At 46.1% G+C, this 25,990-nt stretch overlaps 1 protein-coding gene across 12 annotated transcripts in view; it reads left to right on the forward strand.

Moving 5' to 3' along the window:
- The window catches only part of SH3KBP1 (SH3 domain containing kinase binding protein 1), a 344,093-nt gene extending 319,818 nt beyond the window's left edge, over positions 1–24,275 (forward strand). For 9 of the 12 annotated variants that reach the window (XM_067724407.1, XM_067724413.1, XM_067724406.1 and 6 more), the window contains 5 exons: positions 10,835–10,944; positions 14,405–14,533; positions 18,738–19,006; positions 22,019–22,082; positions 23,225–24,275. In XM_067724407.1, the coding sequence (XP_067580508.1) occupies positions 10,835–10,944; positions 14,405–14,533; positions 18,738–19,006; positions 22,019–22,082; positions 23,225–23,266 (614 nt within the window). In that variant the 3' untranslated portion in view covers positions 23,267–24,275. The remainder of the gene's footprint in view (positions 1–10,834; positions 10,945–14,404; positions 14,534–18,737; positions 19,007–22,018; positions 22,083–23,224) is intronic. The other 3 variants (XM_067724411.1, XM_067724414.1, XM_067724416.1) reach the window with 1 other exon arrangement.
- The last annotated feature ends 1,715 nt before the right edge of the window (positions 24,276–25,990 follow it).

A 25,990-nucleotide genomic window follows, 5' to 3' on the forward strand; every position in this document is an offset into this window, starting at 1 on the left:
ATGAAGTGATTGTGGGAGAAGCCCAATAAAATTCTACTTTGTTATGCTATTAAATTCCTTATCAAAATGAGTAGTATGTGTATACATATGTTTTGATCATTTGCATAGCAATAATAATTGTAAGGATAACTCAATCCAGAAAAAAGTAATTTTTACACCTAGAGCCTTACGATTTCAGGAAATGAAAAAGTTATAATTCTCAATTTATATACATGTTCTTATAGCAGAAAAAGATGAAAAAATTAACAATGGACAAAATTAACAAAAGCATAAAACATTGCGTTAGAATAAAATTCAGTGGTGGAAGTATGATGGAAATATGAATTCAAAGAGGGAAAGGAATGATTCAGAATTTCCAACTGTTAGAGAAAAGCTTATTAATGATTTTTTAAAAGTGGATGGTGGCGGTCATTAAATTGCTGTGGTATTCAAATTTATATTGAATATACTCAAGACAGCAATAGTTATATTTTAAAATATCAATATTTAGAATATAGCAGAAATTATATCCTTTGTGACTAAAACTTGTGTAAAATTTTAGATGTCAACTTAACCTGTTGGGGGGAGTACATAGTTTTTTAAATTTATTTTAGGAGGTACGCTGGTAAACAGTTCGAACACCACTGGCCTCATAAATATGTCATTCTATACGTACACAAACATTGCTGTGGGTTAACTTCTAAAGCGTAATATCTGAAGGTGTACACATTTACATTTTGTGATAGATATTGCCCAACGGCATTAAAGAAAGGCTGTGCCTATTTACATTCCTGTGAATGACAGCGTAAGTCTGATTTCTAATAAATACATTATTTATTTACTAAATCATTTTCAATAGCAAATTTGGGCCTGTGGTGAGCAATGTTTATGAAAGGATGTTCAACATCACTAATCATTAGAGAAATGCAAATCAAAACTACAATGAGGTATCACCTCACACCAGTCAGAATGGCCAACATCAAAAAATCTACGAGCAGTGAATGCTGGAGAGGGTGTGGAGAAAAGGGAGCCCTCTTGCACTGTTGGTGGGAACGTAAACTGATACAGCCACTATGGAGAACAGTAGGGAGGTTCCTCAAAAAACTAAAAATAGAATTACCATATGATCCAGCAATCCGACTACTGGGCATATACCCTGAGAAAACCATAATTCAAAAAGTCGTGGACCACAATGTTCATTGCAGCTCTATTTACAATAGCCAGGACATGGAAGCAACCTAAGTGTCCATCGACAGACAAATGGATAAAGAAGATGTGGCACATATATACAATGGAATATTACTCAGCCATAGAAAGAAATGAAATTGAGTTAATTGTAGTGAGGTGGGTGGACCTAGAGTCTGTCATACAGAGTGAAGTTAAGTCAGAAAGAGAAAAATACCATACGCTAACACATATATATGGAATCTAAAAAAAAAAAGGTTCTGAAGAACCTTTATACTCCAATAAAGATGTTGTCAAAAAAATTAGTAGCCAATATCAGAAGAAAAAAAAAGAATGCAAAAGTGAAATGTTACTTTTCCCCCCTTAACACTGTTTGCTATAGATGCACGTGAAACTTCACTTCTCGGCGCTAGACTTCAGTAAGGTGCGCCCCAACCCCTTCCCAGACCCCTTCCGCTGATCTAAATTAGGTCACCATGCTATCATTGCTAATTTCATCTTTTACCTGTCTCTCATAGTAGCTAGCAGAATTTGTAATTATGTCTGTAAAATTTGGTCCCTCTCAGGGGGCTCTGAGCTCCGTGAGGCGGGAACCATGGCTGTTTTGTTCACCCCTGCATCCCCCTCCATGCCTAGCCCAGAGCCTGGCTCATAGGACGCACTTAGGAAATATGGACTGAATGAAGCAACTGCGCATATATGAGAAGAAATAGTGTGATGTAGGATCACGTTAGAGATCTTCATGGCCACTAGCCCCATGTGGCTATTTAAATTTAATTTAATTGAAATCATCACACTTAGCTGTATTCCGTGTGCTCAGTAGCCACATGGGGCCAGTGGTACCATATTGGATAATACAGATATAGCCGGTTCCATCATCACAGCAAGTTTTTTTTTTTAACATCTTTATTGGAGTATAATTGCTTTACAAGGTTGTATTAGTTTTCACTGTATAACAAAGTGAATCAGCTATGCATACACATATATCCCCATATCTCCTCCCTTTTGCGTCTCCCTCCCACCCTCCCTATCCCACCCCTCTAGGCGGTCACAAAGCACCGAGCTGATCTCCCTGTGCTATGCGGCTGCTTCCCACTAGCTACTGGTTTTACATTTGGTAGTGTATATATGTCCATGCCACTCTCTCACTTCATCCCAACTTACCCTTCCCTCTCCCTGTGTCCTCAAGTCCATTCTCTACATCTGCGTCTTTATTCCAGTCCTGCCCCTAGTTTCTTCAGAACCTTTTTTTTTTTTTTTTTTAGATTCCATATATATGTGTTAGCATACTGTATTTGTTTTTCTCTTTCTGACTTACTTCACTCTGTATGACAGACTCTAGGTCCATCCACCTCATTACAAATAACTCAATTCCATCTCTTTTTATGGCTGAGTGATATTCCATTGTATATATGTGCCACATCTTCTTTATCCATTCATCTGTTGATGGACACTTAGGTTGTTTCCATGTCCTGGCTATTGTAAATAGTGCTGCAGTGAACATTGTGGTACTTGACTCTTTTTGAATTATGGTTTTCTCAGGGTATATGCCCAGTAGTGGGATTGCTGGGTCATATGGTAGTTCTATTTTTAGTTTTTTAAGGAACCTCCATACTGGTCTCCATAGTGACTGTATCAGTTTACATTCCCAGCAACAGTGCAAGAGGGCTCCCTTTTCTCCACACCCTCTCCAGCATTTATTGTTTGTAGATTTTTTGATGATGGCCATTCTGACTGGTGTGAGGTGATACCTCACTGTAGTTTTGATTTGCATTTCTCTAATGATTAGTGATGTTGAGCATCCTTTCATGTGTTTGTTGGCAATCTGTATATCTTCTTTGGAGAAATGTCCGTTTAGGTCTTCTGCCCATTTTTGGATTGGGTTGGTTGTTTTTTTTTTGATATTGAGCTGCATGAGTTGCTTGTAAATTTTGGAGATTAATCCTTTGTCAGTTGCTTCATTTGCAAATATTTTCTCCCATTCTGAGGGTTGTCTTTTCGTCTTGTTTATGGCTTCCTTTGCTATGCAAAAGCTTTGAAGTTTCATTAGGTCCCATTTGTTTATTTATTTTTTCATTTCCATTTCTCTAGGAATTGGGTCAAAAAGGATCTTTCACAGCAGGTTTTAATGGATAGTGCTGATATAAAGTGATGGTACTTTTATTCTCAGAACTTTCACTATGCCTGGCACACAGTAGATATTTAATAAATGTTTGATTAAGTGAATGAGTAAATAAACTCCATCTCCCTCTCTTATTCTTGAGCTACAAGTTTCCATGTAGAAATTGCCAAACATTCTTCCTGTACTTGTCTAACACCTTGCATTCCTTGCCAGAGATTTCTTTAAGGAAGCCGGCCCCCTTTTTGGTCCTTTTAAAAACACATTTTAGTAAAATAGAGCAAAGGCAGCTTGTTATCAGAACATAGAGTGGTTTCTTCACACACACACACACACACACACACACACACACTCCATTTCCTGGCATCTTTTCTTGTTCTTGATGTAGAAACAGTTCTCAGAATTCACTATCAGTTGGCTAAGAAGGAAGGTCAAATGTTCCTGCTGTCTGTCCAGTGCTCTGTAGTGGAAGGAATTCCACCAGCATGAATCTGAGTGTGGGCCCTGCCACTTTCTGATTGTGACCTTGTTCAAGTTGTCTAACCTCTGAGCTTCCATCTCTCCCTCTATGGCATGGAGTAGCCTGCGCGGCCTGGGTTTTTGTGAGGATTGAATGAGCTCGCACGTGTGAAGGGTGGAGGAGTTGGGTGGCTGAACGGTAGCCCAAACTTGTTTACTCCCAGCAGCTTGTGTCTTGAAAACTTCACACCTGGTTGATAAATGAAAACACAGCAGCAAATCTGCTGTATCCATACACATTTTGGAGGGCTTATTTTCCTGCAGAATCTAATCATTGCTCGAATGAGAATTTTTCAGTTGGTGACTCAGCTAACACAGGTGTTCACTGACCCCTAATAATGGGCCCGTCTTTGTAGTCTGCACAGATTTTCCACACTAGTCAAAGGATTTACATGCAGGGTGAGATTTTCTCCTTTCCAGACTACCTTGAGATGCTTCTTCATTGTAGAGGAAGTACCTGTGGCCCTGTGGGTTTAGGGTTTTCTCATCTTAAATCTTAAAAGAAAAATTTTGTTCACGGGTTATTTTTTTTTTTAAGAGTTAGACTTGCTCTTAAATCTCTGCTCCCAAATCCCACAACTGCATCAATGGTGTCTGAAAACAAAATTCTACCTGCGTGATTTGAAAGGGTTTTCACATAATCTCTCATTTACAAAAGAATAACCCTGCAAAGCTGATAGCTCAGATAACTCTCTCCTTTTTTTCTGGTGGGAAAACTGAAGCCCAGAAAGGTTGTTTGTTCATTTATTCAATAATCATTTCTTGAACACTCACTGCAAGCCAGGTATGATGCTAGGCCTGGGAAAAACAGAGATAAGAACCGCGGCTTCTTCCCTGGCGGGTAAGGGAGACAGGTCGGCAAGGACTGTTAGTTCAGGGTGCTAAATGCAGAGATTGGTGTGAGTGTCTAGGGAGTGCTCAGGTCAGTTTTAGGGTGCAGTCTGCATTCTTGGAAGAGGTCTTAGTTGCCAAGCCAAGCCTTGATGTCTCCAGGGGAAGGGAGGAAAGGAGGGGGAGGGGAGAAGAGGAAGTCACCCAAGGGGCAGAGGTGTGTTGGCCATGCTAAGGCACTGGGATTTCGTTGGCACTCAGGAAGGACTTGAAGCAGTGAAGGGACGTACTCAGATCTGCACTTTACACATCTCTCTCTGGTGGTAGCCAGCCTGTGGAGTGGTACAGGACTTGGACTGAGAAATCCATTACAGCGGTTCCAAGCACGAAGTTCCAGCAGACTTAAGGATCCTTGACAGAGACATGCAGGAGATGAGGTGGTTTCCAGAGATATTGGGAGGGAGCGACAATGCCAGGCTTCAAATGTAGGAAACTTCCATTCTAGGACTCGTTCTCAAGCCCGGGGCAGCGAGCTACAATAAATAAACAGAGCCATTTAGGAGCTCACAAGCAGTTCCTTTGGTGACAGCTGGCCCGTCTCAGACTTTTGACTGTTTCTCGTCCGGGTTTTCAGTGGATGTGTTTTAGGTCACCTGTGGTCACTGGTACCATCCCTCCCATTGATGGAAAATGGGCCCACATTTTCTAATTGAACTAAATAGGCTGTGACTTAAATTCATGGAAAATGGGCAACTGTGTGCCATGAAGAGTCAAAGGCCTTTCCAAGCCGACTCTGTGTCCAACATGAATTATCCCTGTATGTCTGCAGAGGGTTCATCTTCCAAGTGTCAGAAGAGCCAAGGGCTTCTCATCCGTATGAAACTAACTTTTAAAAAATACCCGGCATTTGCCAGTTCAGAGTTTTGGATTGGCTTATGGGCATTAAAACCATTTTTTATTAAGGGGAAAAATTCCTAGCCAGGCGAGAAAGCTCATATCAAGTTTCAGCCTGATCCATTTCAAAACTACCATGAAAATTGGGACATTTTCTTTGCACCACAACGGGTTAGTCATGGAAATTCTGTTAATCTCAGCTACTGCGACCACAGTCATGAGAGCATGCTCTGTGCCATTGAAAATTTGCGTTACAGTGCTGAAGAGTTTCCCCCTTCGCTGTCAGAAAGCAGAAGTGAGTCGAAGTTCAAGGTCTGAGGTTCCCGTTTCATCAAGTGACCTCATCCTTGGTGCGTCTTTTTCTTTCTGGCACTTTGGTTTTGTTTGTTGTTTCCCAAAAGTGTTTTTTATGAGCTCAAATGTAGAAAGTTCAGTGTAGCTGAGTCTGCATGAGGAGGTTAAGAGTGCGGCTCCCCTGCAGGACTTGGCCCTCTTCTTACTCTTTTATTTATTTACTTACATACTTATTCATTCATTCATTCATTCATTCATGGCTGTGTTGGGTCTTCGTTGCTGCGCGCGGGCTTTCTCTAGTTGCAGCGAGCCGGGGGGCCACTCCTCGCTGCCTTGCGCAGGCCTCCCACTGCAGTGGCCTCTCCCGCCACAGAGCACGGGCTCTAGGCATGAGGGCTTCAGTAGTTGTGATACGCGGGCTCAGTAGTTGTGGCTCACGGGCTCTAGAGCGCAGGCTCAGCAGCCGCAGCGCACGGGCACGTGGGATCCTCCCGGGCCAAGGCTCGAACCCGTGTCCCCTGCACTGGCAGGCGGATTCCCAGCCACCGCGCCACCAGGGAAGTCCCTCTCCTCTTACTCTTGAGTGACAGAGACGAGGCAGTCCTCTGGGCCATCTGTTGTGGAGACTCTGGCCGAGTGTGCTCGCTGAGTGCGGCCAGGCTTCAGCATGTGCAGGACTTTTTAGTGCAGACCTCAGCCAGTGAAACGAACTGGGCCGGCCAGGCTTCCTCTGCAGCCCTGGCATAGAAGGCTGCCTTCCACCCCGAAGCTGCTGCCTCACTGCCCGCTAGCAGCCACCTCTGTAAACTGCACGCCTGCAATCAGAGTTCTTTCTTGAGAGTTGGTTCATTCGTGGGTGTGTTCATTTGTTCCTACATTCACAGAATGTCAAGCATGTTTGCCCCAGGAAGGCGCTAGGCTATGAGAGCGCAGAGATGGGTCCCTGCCCTCCTGGGGCTCACAGTCTAAGTGCGTCACACAGACACCAGGCCACCTCTGAGTCATTTCGAAAGTGTGATTTAGGAGAGACCCCTCTCTCACACGTTGTCAAACCCTCAGCTCCCCCTGGGACTTCACTATTTCAGGGGGCCCAGGAGGGTGGGGAGGGAGCCCAGATGGAGTCCAGCAGAAGTCTCCTGGCTGTGACCTTGTCTGTCGCTGCACACCAGGGGATGTGCTGAGTTCATCTTAAGGGGGGCCTGCGGCCATCCCAGCCGCTCCCCTCCCCCACCCCGCTCTGCATGCTCGGCCCCCTCGAGTGCCTCCTTCTCTCTCCAGCCGCTGTGTTTCTGACTCGTCACCAGTGGTCACCCAAGCCTTTGGTTGCCACTTGATCGCCTCTGTTGCTCACACACCAGGTCTGCAGGGGACCCACCCTGTGAGGAGCCTTGCTGCCGATGCCTCACCGGGCCGGCCCTGGGACATCTGCCGCTCACCCGATGGCCCTCGGCCCCAGCGCCCTCTCCTCTCCTCCGCGTGATCAAGTCCTGGCTTGTCCCTCCCCACCCCCAGCCTCTTCTGGAGCAGCGCTCCTGCATGTGGCTGCTACTAACAAACTAATAAACATGGGGAGACGGAGAGCCTGCCCTGCCCTAGACGGCGCCCCAGACTAATCCAGTCAGTCCCAGGGTGGGGTCCGGGCAGGAGCCTTTTTTTTTTTAATTGTCCAGATGGCGCCACTCTGCAGCCAAGGTGGAGAACCGGAGCCAGCAGGCTTTTAATTGTTCTTTCATCACTTCAGCCTGCTCCGGTTTTGCCTCCTGAGCTGGCTTCTGTTTCCAGGATGGAGCCATGACCTAGGTGGTCGGTCGCAGCGCCCAGCCAAGGCCCTCAGCACTGGCACACCCCCTCCCCAGCCCCGTGTGCTTCGTGTCCTCCACCCCCCTCACACCCACCTCCCCACCAGCAGACCTCCCTGCCCTGGGTCTTATTCCCTACTTCCAGGGCCCCGCTGGGGAACCCGCTAAACTCACGGATGCAGAGTGCATGCAAGGATATTTGTGCAGCCCTTTTCCTTAATTAAAATAAAAAAAGAACAACAGAGAGAGGGGGAATGATTTGAAAACACTTACCCAACGGTAGGGGATTGATTCACTAAATCATGAATTGCAATGCAATAGAAGATTCTGCAACAATCAAAATATTGATGAAGGATTTGTAGCGTCATGGCATATAATGTTTAGTGAAATAAGCAGAATGAAATACTACATAGCATGTGAACGGGGCTATCTATTTATAGAAAAAAGCCTGAAGGGAAATATACCAAAACAGTAATAGTACTTGCCTCGGGGTGGCAAGATTATAGTTGACTTTGTTTTGTTGTTACCATTTTATGGCTTTTAAAAAGTATGCATTGTGCACGTATTACTTTTGTAATCAGAGAAAAGTCGATTTAAAAAAATTAATTGGGGGGACATTAATGTCAGATAATGGCTTTTGGCATCAATCCAAGTGTGTAATTGGTAATTTCAATTTCAAACAAGGTGGAATTGGTAGAGGCCAGTCCTGGGGTGGGGTCTCAAGGGGAATCTTTTAGGAAAATAAGATTCTCTTAAAGGGAAGGCTCCTGAGAGGGTCAGGCCAGTGAACGGGCTCTAGAGAGGCCTGCCCCGAGCCTCTCTGAACTGGCTGGCCAGACGGGGCCCTTTTCAGGAGCCTCGCTCTGGCGTTGGGTGCTGACTGGCTCCTTGGCCTCAGAGCACGACTGATACTTCTCTTGTGCTGTCTCTTCAGAGAGTTAACCTTTGGTTACAGTTGCTTTGCCCTGATACAATGAGTTCATGTTGAGTAATTATTCATTCACCAGGTGCGGAAATAAAGTCATGTAATATAATCCCAGGTGTAATGTAATGGTTTGTCCTGACCAGTGACTTGTGCTTGGTTTTGCATATTTCCACTAAAGGAAGTAGTTTGCAGACAACACCTGACTGTTCATTAATTGAATAAAGCTGTCACACGGCCAGACCGTCTATGATAACCCTCAACAAAAGAGCTCTCCCCAAAATAAGGAGGGAAGAAGAACATCATTTTTATCTTTTCTGTCCTGAGCCAGCATGTTTGCAATTATGGCAGTTTAAGATGTTTTCAGTTGCAAATAAAGAATATCTGACTAAAATTAGCTGAAATAACAGGGGGCTATTCATTTCACACGGTGAGAAACCTGGTCACTTGGTCATTCAGGGTGGGTGAGTGGCTCATTGGGGCGGTCAGTCACCCAAGCTCTTTCCATTTGTTTTGCTCGGCTGTCCTCAAGATCTCCAAGGGCATCCATCTCATGTGTTAGGCATTCGCACAATGGCAGGAAAAAGGCTGAAAACTACTGCCGCAAGAAGTAACAGGAAGAGACTAGAAACAGGCCAGATACACAGGTGGCGGCTAGTGGTGGAGCTGGGAGTTGAACCCAGACAACCTAGCTCAGGATTCATGCCTGTCTTAGTCTGCCAGTTCTGTCATAAGAGAACTCAAACAGCAGACATGTATTTCCTACAGTCCTGGAGGCTGTGAAGGCCAAGTTCAAGGCACCAGCAGATGCTGTGTCTGTTGAGGGCCCTCTTCCGGGTTCACAGGCACTGTCTTCTTACTGTGTCCTCAATGGTGGAGGAGGTGAGGGGGCACTAGTCTCTTTCTCCTCTTATAAGGACACTAAACCTATCCACAGCTCCAGGCATCCTATTCTTACACAACAGCGTCCCAAGCAGGAGGGAAGAGGAAGCAGCAACACAAATGACCTTCGCCTCACTTGCCTCTCTCTAGACAGAGAGGAAATCTCTTTCCCAGTGGCTCTCAGTAGACTTCCTTTTATTTCTCAGTGATCCAAATTGGGCTACATGGCTACCTCTAAACCAGTCACAGGCAAAGAGGAACAGGATTGCCATCGTTGGCTTAGGCCAGACGTGCCTCTGCTGGGCACATTGTCCTGAAAGAAAACCGGGGCTCTGTTAGGAGGGAGAATGGGAATGGTTTGGGAAGGCAGCGCCTGGCATGGCGAATGAAGCAGTCTCCCTGTCAGGAAGAGATGGCGTGTCCCCATTCACCAGCAGTAATGAGTCTCAGGGTCTGCGCCTGTCTGCCAGCCATCCCTCTGTGCATGATACGCAGATCTACACTTGGTTTGTAAATCCCCAGGACTCTGTAGGACCAGGTGACTCCCTTGGCCTGATCGTTTGTTGAAGGAGGTGGCCAAGTGAAGACAAAGGCCTTCCTCCTGGACACATGCCAGGTGCAGTGATGATCTGGCTGAAAGATGCTCCGTTCATCTGTCAGTCACAGAGGTGGGAGCTCTCTGAGGACAGGCCCGTTTCTGCCATGCGCACTGGGGTAGCCTTAGTATCTAGCTCTGTGTGCGGCACAGAGTAGTTGCTCAGTCATAATGGAGTGAGTGAGTGAGTGAGCAGACTGATGACTGAAGAAGATGTTGTCTCCATTGAGCAATGCTTCTGGAAACAGAATGGTCCGGGGCTCTGTGAGTCATCTGGAGAAACAGAAGCTTGCTCTCCATCTCCAGGGGGTTAAGAATCTAATGGTAGGGTGATGGTCAGAGTATTGCGGTACAGCCAGAGAAGGAGGCTGCCCTCTCTTGTCTTCTGGAATCAACGACCAGCATTCACTTGCGCAAGGATATTGTACCTTGAGATAACTGCTTATAGTATTGTGACTGCAAGAATGTTTTATCTGCCAAAATGGACTTGGATTTGTGGAAGAAAGAGGATTCCTCCTTTACTCATCTTTCTGTAGCTTTTAAAGATTTATGAATATAGCTGTTGAAGGGGGAAAGAAGAATCACGTTTCTCTTTCCTCCATAATAGCTTGTTAGACCGAGGAGGAGGTGATTTCTTTCATTCAGTTTGAATCACGTTGATGGGATAACCAAAGGATGTAAACAGCCTTCATAAATGATGAAGCGTAATCCCGACCTAAAGGATGATTATTAAGGAAAAGAGGTGCTTATGGCATAAGAACCTTCCCTTACTCCTGTTGATGCTCTTTAAAAAATTTGTTTTACTTTTGTTTTAGACCTAGAAGGGTTTGATTCCGTGGTGTCATCTACTGAGAAACTCAGTCACCCAACCACAAGCAGACCGAAAGCCACGGGGAGGAGGCCTCCGTCCCAGTCCCTGACGTCCGTAAGTGCCTCCTCACTTGCCGACAGCTGGAAGGCAGGAAAGATCAGGGACTCTAGCTACGAACTGTTCTGCAAGCAGCTGATTCGAGGACACGCTGGGAGAGGGCGGTCATGAGATGCGCTGCTGACCAGAAGTGATTTGAGAGTCTTCTGGAATCAAGCAGTGATTCTTTCTTTTTGTTCTCTGTGTATCTGCCAGCGAGGTGGGGAACCCCTAGTCCCACTTTCCTTCTCTCTCCTTCCAGACGGATTCTTGTTTGAACCCAAAATGAAATTGGTAAGAACAAAATGGCATGTTTTCTGGTGGGAAAGGAGAGCAAGGCTGGTTTGGTCTGTGAACAAAAGAGAACTTTACTTTAAAAAAAAAAAAAAAGCAAAAGAAAGGGATCTGCCGCTCTACAGCACTTGGCAGTGGCCCAGGCTTTTTCTCCCAAAGCCCCGTCCTTGGCATTCCTCCACGGAACCCCGCACAGACCTTTAGGAGATGGGTTTTAAACATACGAGGCACCTGGTCGTGCAGGAGACAACAGTCAGAACGCTCCGGATAACCCATGGAAGTTTTTGTTTGGGTCATTTTGAACAACTTTGTTTCTTATTAGAAAACCTGTAACACATTTATTGTACCACATTTGAAGCAAGAAATGCATAAAAAAGCAAGTAATAGAAGTAAGTAATCCTGCTCCCGCAAGCTAAGAACTGTTAACCTCTTGCTGTATATCTTTTATTTCTTCAAAAATGGGATCACACAGAACACGTGGCTTTAGAAGTTGCATTTCCCCCTTACACTGTACACCTTTCCCCTGTCATTACACATCCTTCCGTCACGTCACAGTGAATGGCTGCCTGGAGTTCTAGCCTGGGAATATATGAGCGTTTATCTAGCCAGTGCACCGTCACTGGACATCTATGTTGTTTCCATTCATCATAAACACTGAAGTGAATGTCATTGTAGAAAAATCTTGGTGCTTCTGCAAGCAGTGTATGTGTGTGTGTATATCTCTGTCTGTCTATCTATTTATCTCTATATATCAGATTGCCTTGTCCTTGCTGGGAATGCAGGACTAAGGCCTTTGGACCTTCACCCAGATGCCAGGGAATTAACCTTTTTCAGGTTTCCCAGGACACTTTTTACTAACTCTACCTAAGGGGTCATCATTTAGAAGAAAAAGAATGCCACTTCCTTTGAACGTCTTCTCTCATATCCACTGGGTCTGGAAGTGTGGTTTGAGTCATCCTATTTTTCCTCTTTGTAGGAAACATATCTGTGTATTACCATCTTTGGGGGAGAAAGACTTGAAACAGTGGCTTACTTTTTCACTCTTATATAGAGTACTGTGTCAATACCACCTTCTTTCCCCTTTCCCTCTCACCTCTCCCCACCCTCATAAACACACAGCCTATTTAATTGCTTCTTAGTATCTCTGTATTTAAATTTTTAATCCTACCTCCCATATCTTCTCTATAAATCCTTCATCATTTTTGTTTCCCCTCCAAATCCTTCCTAACTTTTCAAGATCTAGAGGGCCTTGAGGCATCAGAATTAAATACAGAGAAATTTGAATTACCACCCCTCATCCCAGCCTTGGTCCCTACATCCCATGTCTGAGAGTTTGTATATATTTGGGGGAGACCTGGTAAAGGCATCTCATCTTCTCTGCACTTTTAGATTACACATTGATTCATTCACTCATTCAACAAACACTGATGGGCATCTCCTATAGGCTAAGCTCTGTGCCAGGTACCAAGGCTGCAACTGGGAATAAGAGGTACATGGTTCTTGACCACAGGAAGCTTATGGCAATGGTGGCTCAAAGTTTGACATTTGATATGGAACAATTTTACTCGTGGACTTAAAACAGCAGGATACATTTGTGCCTTAAAGAAGTATAATTACTGTACTCGCTTCCCTTCATTCCTATCCATCCCCATATGGATATGTACATTGAATTCATGTTTACTCTTCTTCCTGTTAGCACCTGTAGGTTTTTCATAGCAAAATGGGATTGGTGGATGTGGACATATTCCTAAAAGGCCATTGGAGGGAATGATCGAGGAAATACATTAGTCATGACTCCCCATCCTGGGGCCTCTCAACCTAGTTTGAGCTGTTTATGTTTATCAGATTCAAAGAGCAAGCTTTGATTGGCAGCTCATGAATCATAGGTTATGTAGGAGGAAGCTGCCTTTGGAATAAAATCTCAAAATGAAAGGATACAGGCATTGTAAGGTAATTAAGCTTAGATTAAAAGAAAGCTTGGTTGGAGGCGGGTGTTATTCTAGGTAATTGGATTTTCAGATTAAATGAAGATTAACAAACAAGACCTTTTCATTTTAAAACATTGCTTTAAAATTCCCTACATGTATTGCTTAGTAAGTAAACAGAAGAAAACAACCAGTATTTGTAACTGGGATTTTTTTCTATAATGGTGCCAAGCAGTGATTCTAAATATGATTATTTTCCCACCACAGGGATAGAAGGCATAGAGGTAAGGCTGAATATGAACTCACCTAAAGATATCTCTGGAAGATTCTTCGTTTAAAAAGATTCCTTGCCACAGGAACTCTTATTTTCCTCTGCTTTGTCCTAAAATAGGGAAATTCTAGTACAGTAATCATTTTTGACCAAGTGATTCAAGTGAATTGGTTTACATTCATCCAGCTTTTGATCTTCACAGCGAGGCAGAAAGAGTAGGAGTGTTATCCCTATCTTTTACCAAGAGATGCTGCCATTCTGTAAGTACACCTTAGCAAAGATGGAATCCAAAATGGATAATGATTGTCCACAGCAATGAGGGCAGCGTTTTAGCCGCAGGCACCAAATTAGACGTGAGCTTGCTGTGCTGGCAGGCAGGGCTGTTCTCTGGGGCTGCAGAAACGCTGGTCACTGATCCGCAGGGGTAGTGATCCTTTGCCCCCGGAAATGGTTTCCTCTCAGACAAGTCCTTTTAGACACTTCACTATGCAATAGACCTGGTGGTTCTGGAAAAGGATCCGGAGGGAATGGAGGAGAGGCAGGTTAGAGGCAGCTTCCTCTCCACCTGTGTGTCCTTCCCCACTGGACTGTCAACCCTGTGAGAGCAGGGACCATGTCTGGCATGTCACTGTTAAGTTCAGTACCAAGCTGAGTGCTTGGCACACGGCAGCAAATGTTTACAAAAAAAGAGAGAGGCTCTGAGCAGGAAAAGATGGATGACAGATGCTCACATGGATGAAATGACCAACGGGCATCAGTGGAAAGATCCCATAGAAAGAAAGATCCCTGGTCTAGGAAATCTTAGTCTCAGTTCTGCCACTCTCTCTAGCACACAGATAATAGCACACTTTCTGCCCCGTGGTTATAATGAGGAGACAAACAAAATAGAAGTGTCAGTGCTTTGAAAGGCACACTGCATTATGTTAACAAAAGCTATGTCAGCTAAGGTGTAATTCTGACAAGAGCATTTTCTTTTGGCTTTATCCAGTCTTCCCTTTCAAGCCCTGATATCTTTGACTCCCCAAGTCCTGAAGAAGATAAAGAAGAACACGTTTCGCTTGCACACAGAGGAGTGGACGCATCAAAGAAAACTTCAAAGACTGTTACCATATCCCAAGTGAGTGGCCAGCCATGGCGAGGGTGTCCTGACAGCACGGGATCCCTGCCTTTACGTGTATGCTCTGATGATGAGTTATAAACCAAACAAGGATAAACAGATGTCTTAGTCATGTGGGGCTGCTAAAACAAAGTGTCATAGATTGGGTGACTTATAAACAATAGAAATTTATTTCTCACATTTCTGGTGGCTGGACGCCCAAGACCAGGGTGCCAGCATGGTCAGGTTCTGAAGAGGGATCTCTTCAGGGTTGTAGACTTCTCATTGTGTCCTCACATGGAGGAAATAGAGTGAGAGAGCTCTCTGGGGTCCCTTTTAGAAGGGCACTAACCCCGTTCATGAGAGCTCCACCCTCATGACCTAATCACCTTCCAAAGGTTCTATCTCCCAATACCGTCACAGCGGGGGTTAGGATTTTCATATGAATTTTGGAAGGACACAAACATTCAGTCCGTTGCAACAGGCAACACAAGTTTTTGTCATTCTTTGGTGACAGTGACTTTGGTAATCAAAATCCCTAAGGAATGTGACAGTCTCCAAAACTGGGCAGAAACCCATGTTTTCTCTTGTGGTTTGATCTCCTCTTCATACCATCAACCATACATACACACACACACACACACACACACACACACACACACACAATGCCCTCGCACACCACCACCACCACCACCACCACCACCATCACCATCACAAGAACCAAAACAACTTTAAAAACCTAGAGGTGTCTAGAAATACTACATTAAATATATTAAATGCTGTGCCCTCTGCCCACAGATGGTGACTTTTATGTTCAAAACTGGTGGTGTCACAAATTATGGTTGGCAGTTCATGAATTTGAATAACTAATGGGATTTCTTAAAGAAAAGCTCATTTGGATTCGTTTATTAGGATAAATCTATAGTCATTTTAATGTTTAAAATGTTTAAAAACATTAATTTCATTGCACACCCAGGGGATGGTATAGCTCTTTTATTACTGACTTGTGAGGAACAAAGAACACATTGTTTAGCAACTGCATGTGGCTTCTGAAGGGTACCCTGTACAAGTTCTGTTCGTCCTATGATTGTGAAGTAAGATTTTAAAATTCCATTTTCTCATGCTAAGAGAACCCAATCAATTGGACTTATTTTCTGTAAACATTAGCAGCTGCCTTCTGTCTAAAAGCAGAAAATGGAAGTCATTTTTAAAGCACTCGAAGCACGAATTAACACAAAGAAATCAAAGGTGATGTGGAATTTTCTTCTGATAGATTTAAGAATTTATATGTATAGCTTTTCTTAAAAATCTGATAGAGTCAGCAAAAATATGATCCTATAAAACAGATCGATTGTAATTATTCACAAAACTGAAGCAGTCTTCCTTTATAAAAGGCTTCCATTTACAGAAATTGGATTTAGATCCGTTTTTTCTGGTGACCATAGGAATGCCTATAGTCGCAGCCTCTCCGACGTCCCTAGGGTGTCTCTATAGTGACATCTACTGGTGGGCAGTGGCTCATCACGTTGCTGAGTTGCACTGTTCTATCCCATTAGCCTATTTCACTTGCCTGGAGTTGTCATGTCTTGTTTATTGCTTCTAGAAATTCCACCTGAACTAATTTGATCAGGGCATTTGGTGGCCTATACTCTGTGAGGGCTTATAACGAGTGCTTGTTAGCTGAAATGGGACGGGAGAGCGAGTCACGTAGGAAATGCAAAAAGAAGCATTGATTGAAAAAGTGCCTGGAAGTCAGTCAGTGTGAGCACATCGGTGGGCTGAGGGAGGTGCGTGATAATGCAAGGTGGGAAATGGGGAAAAGTATGAACCCAGGAATAGAAAAGAAGCGAAGGAAATCAGGTCAGGAGAGCACGAATCTTCAGACTCAGGCAGCCACGGTCACTGTACCAGGCCTGAGGGTCCAGCTGATGGGGAGGGAATTGAATCTCAGTTCTGCTGCTTATGAGCTGTGAGACTTGCGGAATTTCTCAGCCACATCCCTAAGCCTCAGTTTCCTGCTCCGTCAAGCTGTGTGCCAACTAATCCTCATTTCAGTTGTCCAGCCCGCGTCCGGCATATAACCAGAGCTCCGTAAATGTCAGTCCCTCGCCCCTCTGACTATGACTCCTGCTAACAATAAGCACAGGATGGTGGATCGCTCTCCCTGGCAGCAGAAAGTGATTTTCCTCAATGATAAGTTGGCAGAGAAAAGGCGAGCAGCAAGGCTGGGAATGATGGCCCATCTGCTTCTGGCTGACTCTGCCCAGTTTCTCCCTGTAGCACAGCCTGAATCCAGACTCTGCCTCCTCACTGTGCCAACCCAGCCTCGTCTTGGCTCCCGGCCTGGGCGCCGGCAGCCTCAGCTCCCTCCCCTCCCCCGCTTCACCCCCCAATGTCCCGTCTACTACCTGCCCCCATCCGCCACACCCCACCTGTGATCTCACCTTCCCTTGCAGCTGCCGCCTCCCCTAGGCCTGCTTTGTGCCGCTGTTCCCCCGACCCATGACCGTTGTGTTCCCTGTGCCCTCCAGGCCCCCTCAGGGCACTTCTCCATCAGGCCTCCCCTGCCTGCCTCCTCCGTCTTCAGCCTTGGCTCTTACCCTCAAGACACCTCCCAGCTCAGGGTCTCCCCCATCTTTGAAAGCAAACAAAACCCTTCCTTGATCCTGCCTCCTCCTGAGGCTTCTCCACGAACACCCTCTCCCTTTCTCCCATCTTCTTTCCTCAGCCGAGTGTTTGGAAAGAGAGTTCTAAACTTGCAGGCCACGCCCCTCATGTCCCATGCAGGCGCTCACCTGCCTTGATCAGATTTCAGTCTCCCTTGGCTCCACCAAATGGGCTCCCCCCTAATTCTCATCTCAGCATCCTCTGGAAACTCCTCCAGGAGACTTCCATGACCCAGGCCCCCTCCTGGTCTGGCTCCATCCCCTCTCAGCACTTTGTCCCAGTCCCCAAGGGCTCTCCCCTCTCCCTCCACCTCTTCAACTTGGGGCGTCCGCAGGGTCCGTCATTGTGCCTCTTCTCATTCTTCGTCATCCACCCCCATGGCTTGCACTGCCTCTGGTGATTTCTCTGGCCCAGCTCACTTTTTCAGTCATCGGCTCTACCCATTGGCCTTCCCCCTTGGCCATCCCTCAGGCTCCTAAAATTCCGTGTGTCCAAAACTGAGATCACTGTTTGGGCCTTCAGTCTGTTCTTCCTCCCATGAAAGGGTCAACCCTAACGCCTCCTTCCTCCATCCCCACCCATGGCCCTTGATCCGTACTTCCTCCTCGCCCACTACGGCCTGTCCAGGACCACATCCTCCTGGCCTTGGGGTGCCTGCTCTGGGAGGGCAGGGACTGCGTCTCTTGGTTGGATGAGCCTGCCATTGCCGCATCTTTCAAAGCTGTCTTCTCTCTATCCTCTTGGCCGCCGCCTGAGTCAAACCCTCACCATTTTTAGCTTTCACCGTATGAGTCTCCTAGCAATTGTCTAGACCTCCAGACCCACCAGACCTTCAGCCCTTCTGCAGCCGCAGTGATCTTGAGCTCAGCAGGCGATCTTTTTAACCCTTTCCGCAAGCCCCCTGTGTGCGCCCTACCTCTCTCTTGCCCCCCTGACATTCTGGCTTCCCGTGAATGCAGTTCACTCTCGGGTCTCCAGGCCTCTGCTAGCACGCTCCCTCCTCTAGAACTTCCCCTGCCCCCCCCGCCCCCCACTTACTCTTCTCTGACCTCCTCCTCCAGGATGAGGCTGTCGGCTCCTGCCTGATGCCCTCCCTCTGGGATGCTTGGTCCCTTGTGTATATTCTGTATATATATTCTGTATATACTTCTGCGGCGCTGTGTGCCTCCCACCCTGCGTGCACGCTCCCCCCTCATCTACAGTGTGTTGGTTGGTCTGTCTGTCTGCACCTCACTGGGTTCTAAGCTCCTTGAGGGCCAAGAAAATGTTTTGCTCACTTCAGGGTTTGCAGAGCCTAGCGGGTACATGGGCCTCTGGATGTGTACATTAAACCAGTCAGGAACTACCTGTTCAGAAAGGTGGTCAAATTTAAAGTTCATAAGGGGATGCCTGCACCAAGTAGGCCCTGGGGGCTTGTGGATGAAGGAATGAGTGAGTGAGTGGAGTATACGGAGGGCTGCGGGGACGGGGATGTAGATAGCGGGTTTTAGTAAACAGGACGGGGAGGTGCAGCACACGAATCCCTAGCCTGAATCCTCTCTGTCCTCACTCATCACAGGTGTCCGACAACAAAGCCTCGCTGCCGCCCAAGCCGGGGACCATGGCTGCGGGCAGTGGCGGGCCGGCCCCTCTGTCCTCAGCAGCATCCTCTCCCCTGTCGTCCTCTCTGGGAGCAGTTGGACACAGAGCCAACTCCCCGTCTCTGTTCGGCGCGGAAGGAAAACCAAAGATGGAGCCTCCAGCCAGCAGCCAGGCGGCCGTGGAGGAGCTGAGGACACAGGTCCGGGAGCTGAGGGGCATCGTCGAGACCATGAAGGACCAGCAGAAGTGAGTGTCTGCGGCCCCTTCTGTAACTGCCTCCGGGGGTTGCTTTCCACCGGCTCAGGGCCTGGTTCTGCCACCTTGGGGCCCAGCCTGTCCCTGAGGGTGGGCCGCCTCCCTGGGGATGGTGGCAGCAGGGCTGGGAGTGGGGGTGTGAACCCGAGGAGCTTCACTGAGCTCAGCTCCACGTGTAAACTGGGCCAGCTGCACACGGGCTGGCGCCGGGGCATAGGGGGAGGAGTCAGCTACAAGGGACGTGCTCAGCAGGCTGCGAAAAAGAAAGATCTTCAAATCCCCAGAAGACACCACGGCAGTGGTGCATACACCACTTCTTAATAATCCCAACAGCCAGCTTTTCTTCTAGCACCAGAAAAATGGCAATTCCTTCAGTTAGCTGCCCCATGAAGGAATTGGCTTGCGTTTAGGGGTACAATGTATGCAAAAGATGCAGGGACTCTTTAAACCTGAGGCTTGACACTCATCAAGATGTTCTCACCAGGAGACTCGAGTGGCCTCTGTGCATGCCTGCACATACGCACTCCGCATCTCTGATCCTAAGGGGGCGCTTAGATGGGGAGAGGGACCTGCAAGCCAAAATAAATATCACACGCATATCACCCAGGATGCTGTGTGCAGTTAAAAAATAATGGTAAAAGGATTAGAAGTCAGGAGGCACTTATCTGAATAAACGGAGGCGCAGAGAGTTTAGGGATCCGTTGGCTCTTTCTGGAGGGAACGGGGGAGGCATCTCGAGGTGTTTCCTGAGTAGGATTTCGAAAGCCGACCTAGCATTGCCAAGAGCAGAGCACCCCAGCAGAGGGCACAGCACGGGCAGGTTCACAGGCGCATGGAGCGGCCCGGCAGGTCAGTGCACTCCTGGTGCCTGGCCGCCCGGATCGAGAGGAGCCCGGGGCAGTGGCGGGCAATGGGGCCACAGACCCGCAGTCACACCTTCGGGAGGATGCCTGCAGCTGGAGGGCCCTGAAGTGTTTTGTGTACTTTGGGGAATAATTGGGTTAAACAAAGTTACTTTCTTCTCCGAAGGACTGCTCAGAGCCTTCACTGTGCATGGGAAGATGGAGGATAACGTATGCAGTGTTTCCCAAACGTACTTAATCACGGAGTCCATTTTTTCCCTAGAACATTCTAGGACAAGGCTTCCATGGAACTCACTTTGAGTACTATGGCTCTATTCGCTTCTGTTCCACTCAGGCTGGAGGTGTCATATGAATTGGGGGCCTCTTGGACTCACCCCCTGCCTGGAAGGGGCTCATCAGATAAATATGCAGAACCACAGGATGGGACTAGAGCGGGTCTTGAGGGGCCAGCCAGGCTGCCCCTAACTCTTCCAAGTCCCCAACTCGTATCTGACCTGGCACAGTATAGCTTTGCATACCCAAAGGCCCCATCCGTGTCCAGGCGACAGGTGTCCCCTGCCTGGACAGTGACCCGACAGCACCAGTACATCCCAGAGCACTGGTTCTCAGCCTTCTGAACAAGACGGGTCAGACACTCCTGGATCCAGGGCTTCGTCCCTTGGGGCCCTCGCTCTGAAAAGTGCCCGGAACTTTTCTGAAATGGCCTGTGCCTGAGTCTGGAGTGCAGAATCGCCAGTGCCTTGGGGCCACTCCACCCCTTTGTTCCTCTCTCCACTGTGAACCCGGGCATGGATGGCTGCACTTGTCCTTCCCCAGCCAACATCTTCTTGAATCAGACATCACAGTGGCCCCTCTCCAAGGCCTGCCCTTCACAGCCTTCCTCAGCTTGGCCCTCACGCCCAGGAGCACTGGGTCCCCCCCAGTCTTCCACCTTAGCTCTTGACGTCACTTTCCTTTCAGCCTTTGGCTCAAGTCTGTGCTGATTCCCGTCATCCCCAAACATGCAGTTCTCACCTCCCTGCTTCTGTCCTGGCTCTTCTCCATCAACTCCCCCATCTTCCTCCCTCCTCGTAGACGTACCCTTTTTTACTAGTTCAAGACTTAGTGACTATCTTCGCACCTCCCTCCCCAGCTAACTCCCCAACCTGGACTGCTGGAGCATAACGTGTGCTTGAATAAATGCAGGAACGCAGCACAGGTGGTTAATATCAGAGAACCCAACGTGTTGACAGCAGTGCTGGGACACTGACCCAAGTGCAGGGACCATCGTGGTGCTCATCTGAAGTGAGCAAATGCTACATAACATCGACCTTGTTTCTTGTGCTGGTTCTGCGGTGTTTGTGTTTTGATTTTCCAGTCCAGTTTATAAAAACGTGTGCGTAAAATGGAGTGTCTGATACCCTAAAATGGAGTACAGCTCTCTGACCAGAGTTAGGATGGTTGCAGTGTCCTAAGTGTAGAGCCTGAGTTTGCAAGATGATTAGTTTTGTTCTACTTCACTGTTTACTGTTGGGAAGGGCACTGGGCTGTGTGTTCTAACTCGTGTCTACTTTCTCTATGACATGATTACCATATCGTTAGTTCAGTTCTTTTACCTCCAAGTTTTCGGGTGTTACTATTTGCACGATTTTGTGAGAATCTCTGAAAACGTACCAGTAACCTTTCAGTAATGTAAAACTCTGTGAAAATAAAAGAAACATATATGGAGTGGTAAAAATGTCTGCAATGAATATTATTATGTAAGTCCATGTAAAGACCAGTGATTCTATAATAAAGGACTAGTTAGAGGGAAGATGACCGAATATGAGCCTGGATACCTGGAGTGTCGTCATTGGGCAAGTCAGGCCACCTCTCTGGGCCTCAGTTTCCCCATCTTCTTTTAGGAGAAACTTGCACTAAGGGATTTCAAAGGTCATTTCAGACCTACTATTTGATGGCTACATATTTGGGGAGCCCAGAAATAAAGGCCTTTCCATCTGCAACAGGCTTTAAGCAATAGCCGTGCAAAGAAAATATAATGTAATGTTCTGTCCACACTTTCTTTGTAAAAGGATCAGATGGATTTTGTAATGATAAGAGACTTCATATCTCTTGTCGGGGAAGTCTGGGCTTTTGTTTAACTTTGTCATTTGCTTTCCAGACGAGAGATTAAGCAGTTACTGTCAGAGTTGGATGAAGAGAAGAAAATCCGGCTTCGGTTGCAGGTGGGTCCCTTGGGGTCCTGTTGCCCCGTGAGAGGCTCATTTGTGGGTGGGAGCAGAGTCCGGGCTTTATTTTGAAAATAATTGAGGGAGGAGATATGGGGCTATATGTATATGTATAGCTGACTCACTTTGTTTTAAAGCAGAAACTAACACATCATTGTAAAGCAATTATACTCCAATAAAGATGTTAAAAAAAAAGAAAAGAAATGATAGTTACTTCTCTACCAATTTCGATGCGCTTCCTGTGAGAATTTTCTTAGAACTATATAGCCCCCCTTCACATCCTCTCCTGGGATCCAGGAAGTCTTGGGGAAGGGAGGCATTAGCAAACGTGCCCCAAGTTGGGTTTCTCATTTGGAATTTATCTGAAACATCTCCTCTGTGAAAAGTTCCCCTCAGTTTTCAGAGGCCTCATTGTCGTAACTGCCAGAGGGCATATGGTGCCAGGGAGACCCCATTGGCGCTTCTGTCATGCCGCTATTGGGACCCCAAGGACCACAGCCGGCCACACTTGGCACTTGCTCCTTATCTCTTTACTTCTCCCTGACAGCCGTGTCAGTCCTGCAGGGCATCAGAGCTGTGTCACCCTCTCTTTAGCCTCCCTCTGATCTAACTCAGCCTTTACCAAAGGGTAGAGAGTGTATAGGAGTTGGGAATGGTAGGCTTTCAGCTCTCATGCAGTTGGTGCCCTTGGTGGTGACTGGGATCCATGGTGCTTAAAGGATAGGTAACTGCTTGTCATCACTTTGCGGGTGCTGATAGACACCCCCTTGGGCCCAACCACAGCTGCCTTCCAGACCTGCCAAGTGGTCAGTGTGTCAGGACACGCTGCTCCACCCTCTGGCCAAGGAACTGAAATTACTGTTGTATCATTGCTTTTGACAAATTTTGGATACTGGTAGCCTGGGAATTCAAACATCCCCCCTTTCCTAGCACTTCGAGTTGGTGTGCCTGTTCTTTAGGTTTATGTCAATTTCTGGCATCATGATCAACTCTTCATTCAGATGTCATTTCACCCATTTCCCCTTTCAAATTGTCAGGTTGATTATTTGCTCTCAATCAACCAGGTTGCTTATCTTTCAGCTTTTATCCAACCAGCCAATTCATTGTGATTTTGTTCGGCTCTTGTTTTTCCTTTATAGATGGAAGTTAATGACATAAAGAAAGCTCTTCAATCAAAATGAATACTTGATAAATGAAATGTCGCATTATTCATCCCAAGTCCAAGACTCAAATTTTCCGCCCCAGCCAAAATAACCTTGTGCCAAAAGATGAAAAATTGCCTCAACATGTCCCTGTTTGAAAGATCAGCACAAAAGTCTTGATAGCACAACACAAATTCCATCCAAGAGGAGACTCTTCCCCATGGTATAGTCCTGGGTCTGGCACTGGTTGTGACTTAAACAGAGAAAATTGTGCTAAAGGCTTTTTTACTATGAGATCTCACGTGAAACGAAAACTCAGGCAGTTTAGTCCATAGTGGTACTATTTTGATGATATTTTCCATTAATAAAATGTAATTTTAGAGTCTTCGTTTACAAGCTTTATAATTTTATGATTTTTTTAATCGTGTTTTGCCACAGATTCCCCCAGTGTTTGTATCACACATAGTCCAGAGCGAGCATCCCATTCTTTTGCTTTAGGCGGAAAGCTGCCTCGCTCTGTGTCCCCCTCAAGGAGTCTATTACATATGCAATTTTAGGTCCAACCTGTCCTTCCTCCTGCCAGCAAACCCCACCACCCTAAGATAAATTTTAGCTTATATATGATGGTATATTTACAAAAAGAGAAAGAGAAAATCTGGTATTTGCAATGATCTGTGCCTTCTTTTTACCACCCTCTTGATTGGAGCTTTTGTGATGCAGCTACCATGATTTAAAAAACACACACACGCATTTATTTTTTTTAGTCACTTATCAAAGTCTACTAGAGGCCACTGTCTTCAAAGCTTCTCTCGCCTAACCAAAGGTCCTAAGAGGAGACAGCTGTGAAGTTGGGCGTGCTCTTTGGTACCAGCTGTAACTTTTAAGTTCTCCTAGTTTTAGGTTGTTCATGAACTAGAAATGTCACCCCTGCTTGATTTTTCATCAGCCAAGTTAAACCCCTGCTTCCTGTCCTTTGCACCTTTTGAGTGAACGGAATATGCATTATTAAAGCAAAAATAAATAAAAGTAAAATGCAAATGAAAACAAAGGTGGGGGGGAGTTGTATTATTTCCTGCACTAGGCTATCCACGTGTGCTGTTGTTGAAGGTGTACTCACATGATCTCATTTGCCTTGCTCTCTTGTAACCCCTTCCTCAGGTCCAAGAGAAAGGGGGGAGGCGCTTGTTGAAGTGTAGCCATTGGATCTCTCTTGCATTCATGGAATTGCTTTTTCCGACCCGAGGAAACTGGTGTTTGCTTGTCCGCTGTATCTTTGTAGCCAATGAAGAGTTCAGCTTTAGACTAATGTAACTGTTTTCTCATCCTTAGCAGAAAATAAGGGGAGCATACTGTATTGCAAGATAGTTTGGGGATTGGGGGGTCGGGGGGATGGTCCCTTCATGGCCCCTGAAGGTGTTTTGTGTGTTTCTAAAAAGCTGCTTTGTCCATTCCCTGAGTTTTAGAGCGAAACTACTAAATATGAGTAGATTTGTACAACCACAAAGAATGAGAATTGATAACACTGAAGGAGTGATGCAAAAAAAAAAATCATCACACGTTCTTGATCGTCGAAAGTATTACAAATGAATGTCTCTGCCTCTCTCCCTTCCGCTGCCTTCCTCTTACCTACTTGTTCAACCTTGTTGCCGGAGGCTGCTATTTCCCTCCGAGTATTTCCAGAGCCCTGGACATCCTGGTCCTCCAGGTACGGTTCCAGGATGATGGCAAATTTAAGGGAAGGGAGTGTGTAAAGAAAGAAGCCTCACACCCTTCACTCTCATATCTGGACATTACTGCCTTTCCAGCAGCCTTGCCCTCAGTTTGCTTGGGGCCAGGAGCGCCAAGTTTCCAAGGGCAACATAAAACATTCCTATACCCCTTGACTGTTCTAGGCATTTCTACGTTAAACTTGAAGGCTTTAGAGATTTCCCACCACCAAATATAAGAATGAGGATTGGATTCTTTGACATTTGGATTTCTCATTCACTCATCATGAAAATCCCTAACGGTATAGTTTTATATAATGTGTATACAGAGAAAGATTGTGAATAAATTAAATTGAGAGGTTGGAGTGCCCTCGTGGGGTACTGGCGACCTGAAAAATAGAGCCATTGGCTTTCTTTGTATCAGGAGAGAGAGGAGCAATTCTAGAAGGAGAAGTTGGCGTATCCAGCTTCATTACTGCCCTGTGGGCTAGCCAGCAAGAGGACTCTACAGTCATGGAACTGGATGAGCCACTGCCCGAACAGCCACCATCTTCACTCTTTACAAAATGGGCCTGTGAAGAATATTGAACAGCTTGCAAGTATCACTTTTGAAAAAATTCTTTTGCTTTCAGCATGGACTCGACCAGCATCTGTGGAGATTATTTTTTTGCTTCATTTTCTAAAGTTGTATTTAGAAAAGTCTTAAGTATTGTGCTTTGTAAAGAAGATGATTAAAATGAAGTTTTGTGGAAATATTTTTGTCCAAAGTTGTCATGGTCCAAGAGGAATGATATCTTGGAAGTAAAGTCATTTTCCTCCATTTTCCACAATTCGGTTACTCTCAGAGAAGTGTCTTAATGTCTTCAGAAGAAATGGAATATAGTGCCCCCCTTCCCATCTTTCCCAAGTGAAGAGAAATAATCCAGTAAAATCTGTAGCTGTGAATTCCATTTTTAAGTTGTTCACTTTTACATTCATATTTACGCAGAAAATTCTAGTTAGGTCTAAATTCTTTTTTAGTGTAAAGATCATTAAATTATTATCCAAATAATTGTGT

This window comes from Pseudorca crassidens, chromosome X, assembly GCF_039906515.1.
Source record: "Pseudorca crassidens isolate mPseCra1 chromosome X, mPseCra1.hap1, whole genome shotgun sequence".
In the NCBI taxonomy this organism is placed as follows: Eukaryota; Metazoa; Chordata; class Mammalia; order Artiodactyla; family Delphinidae; genus Pseudorca; species Pseudorca crassidens.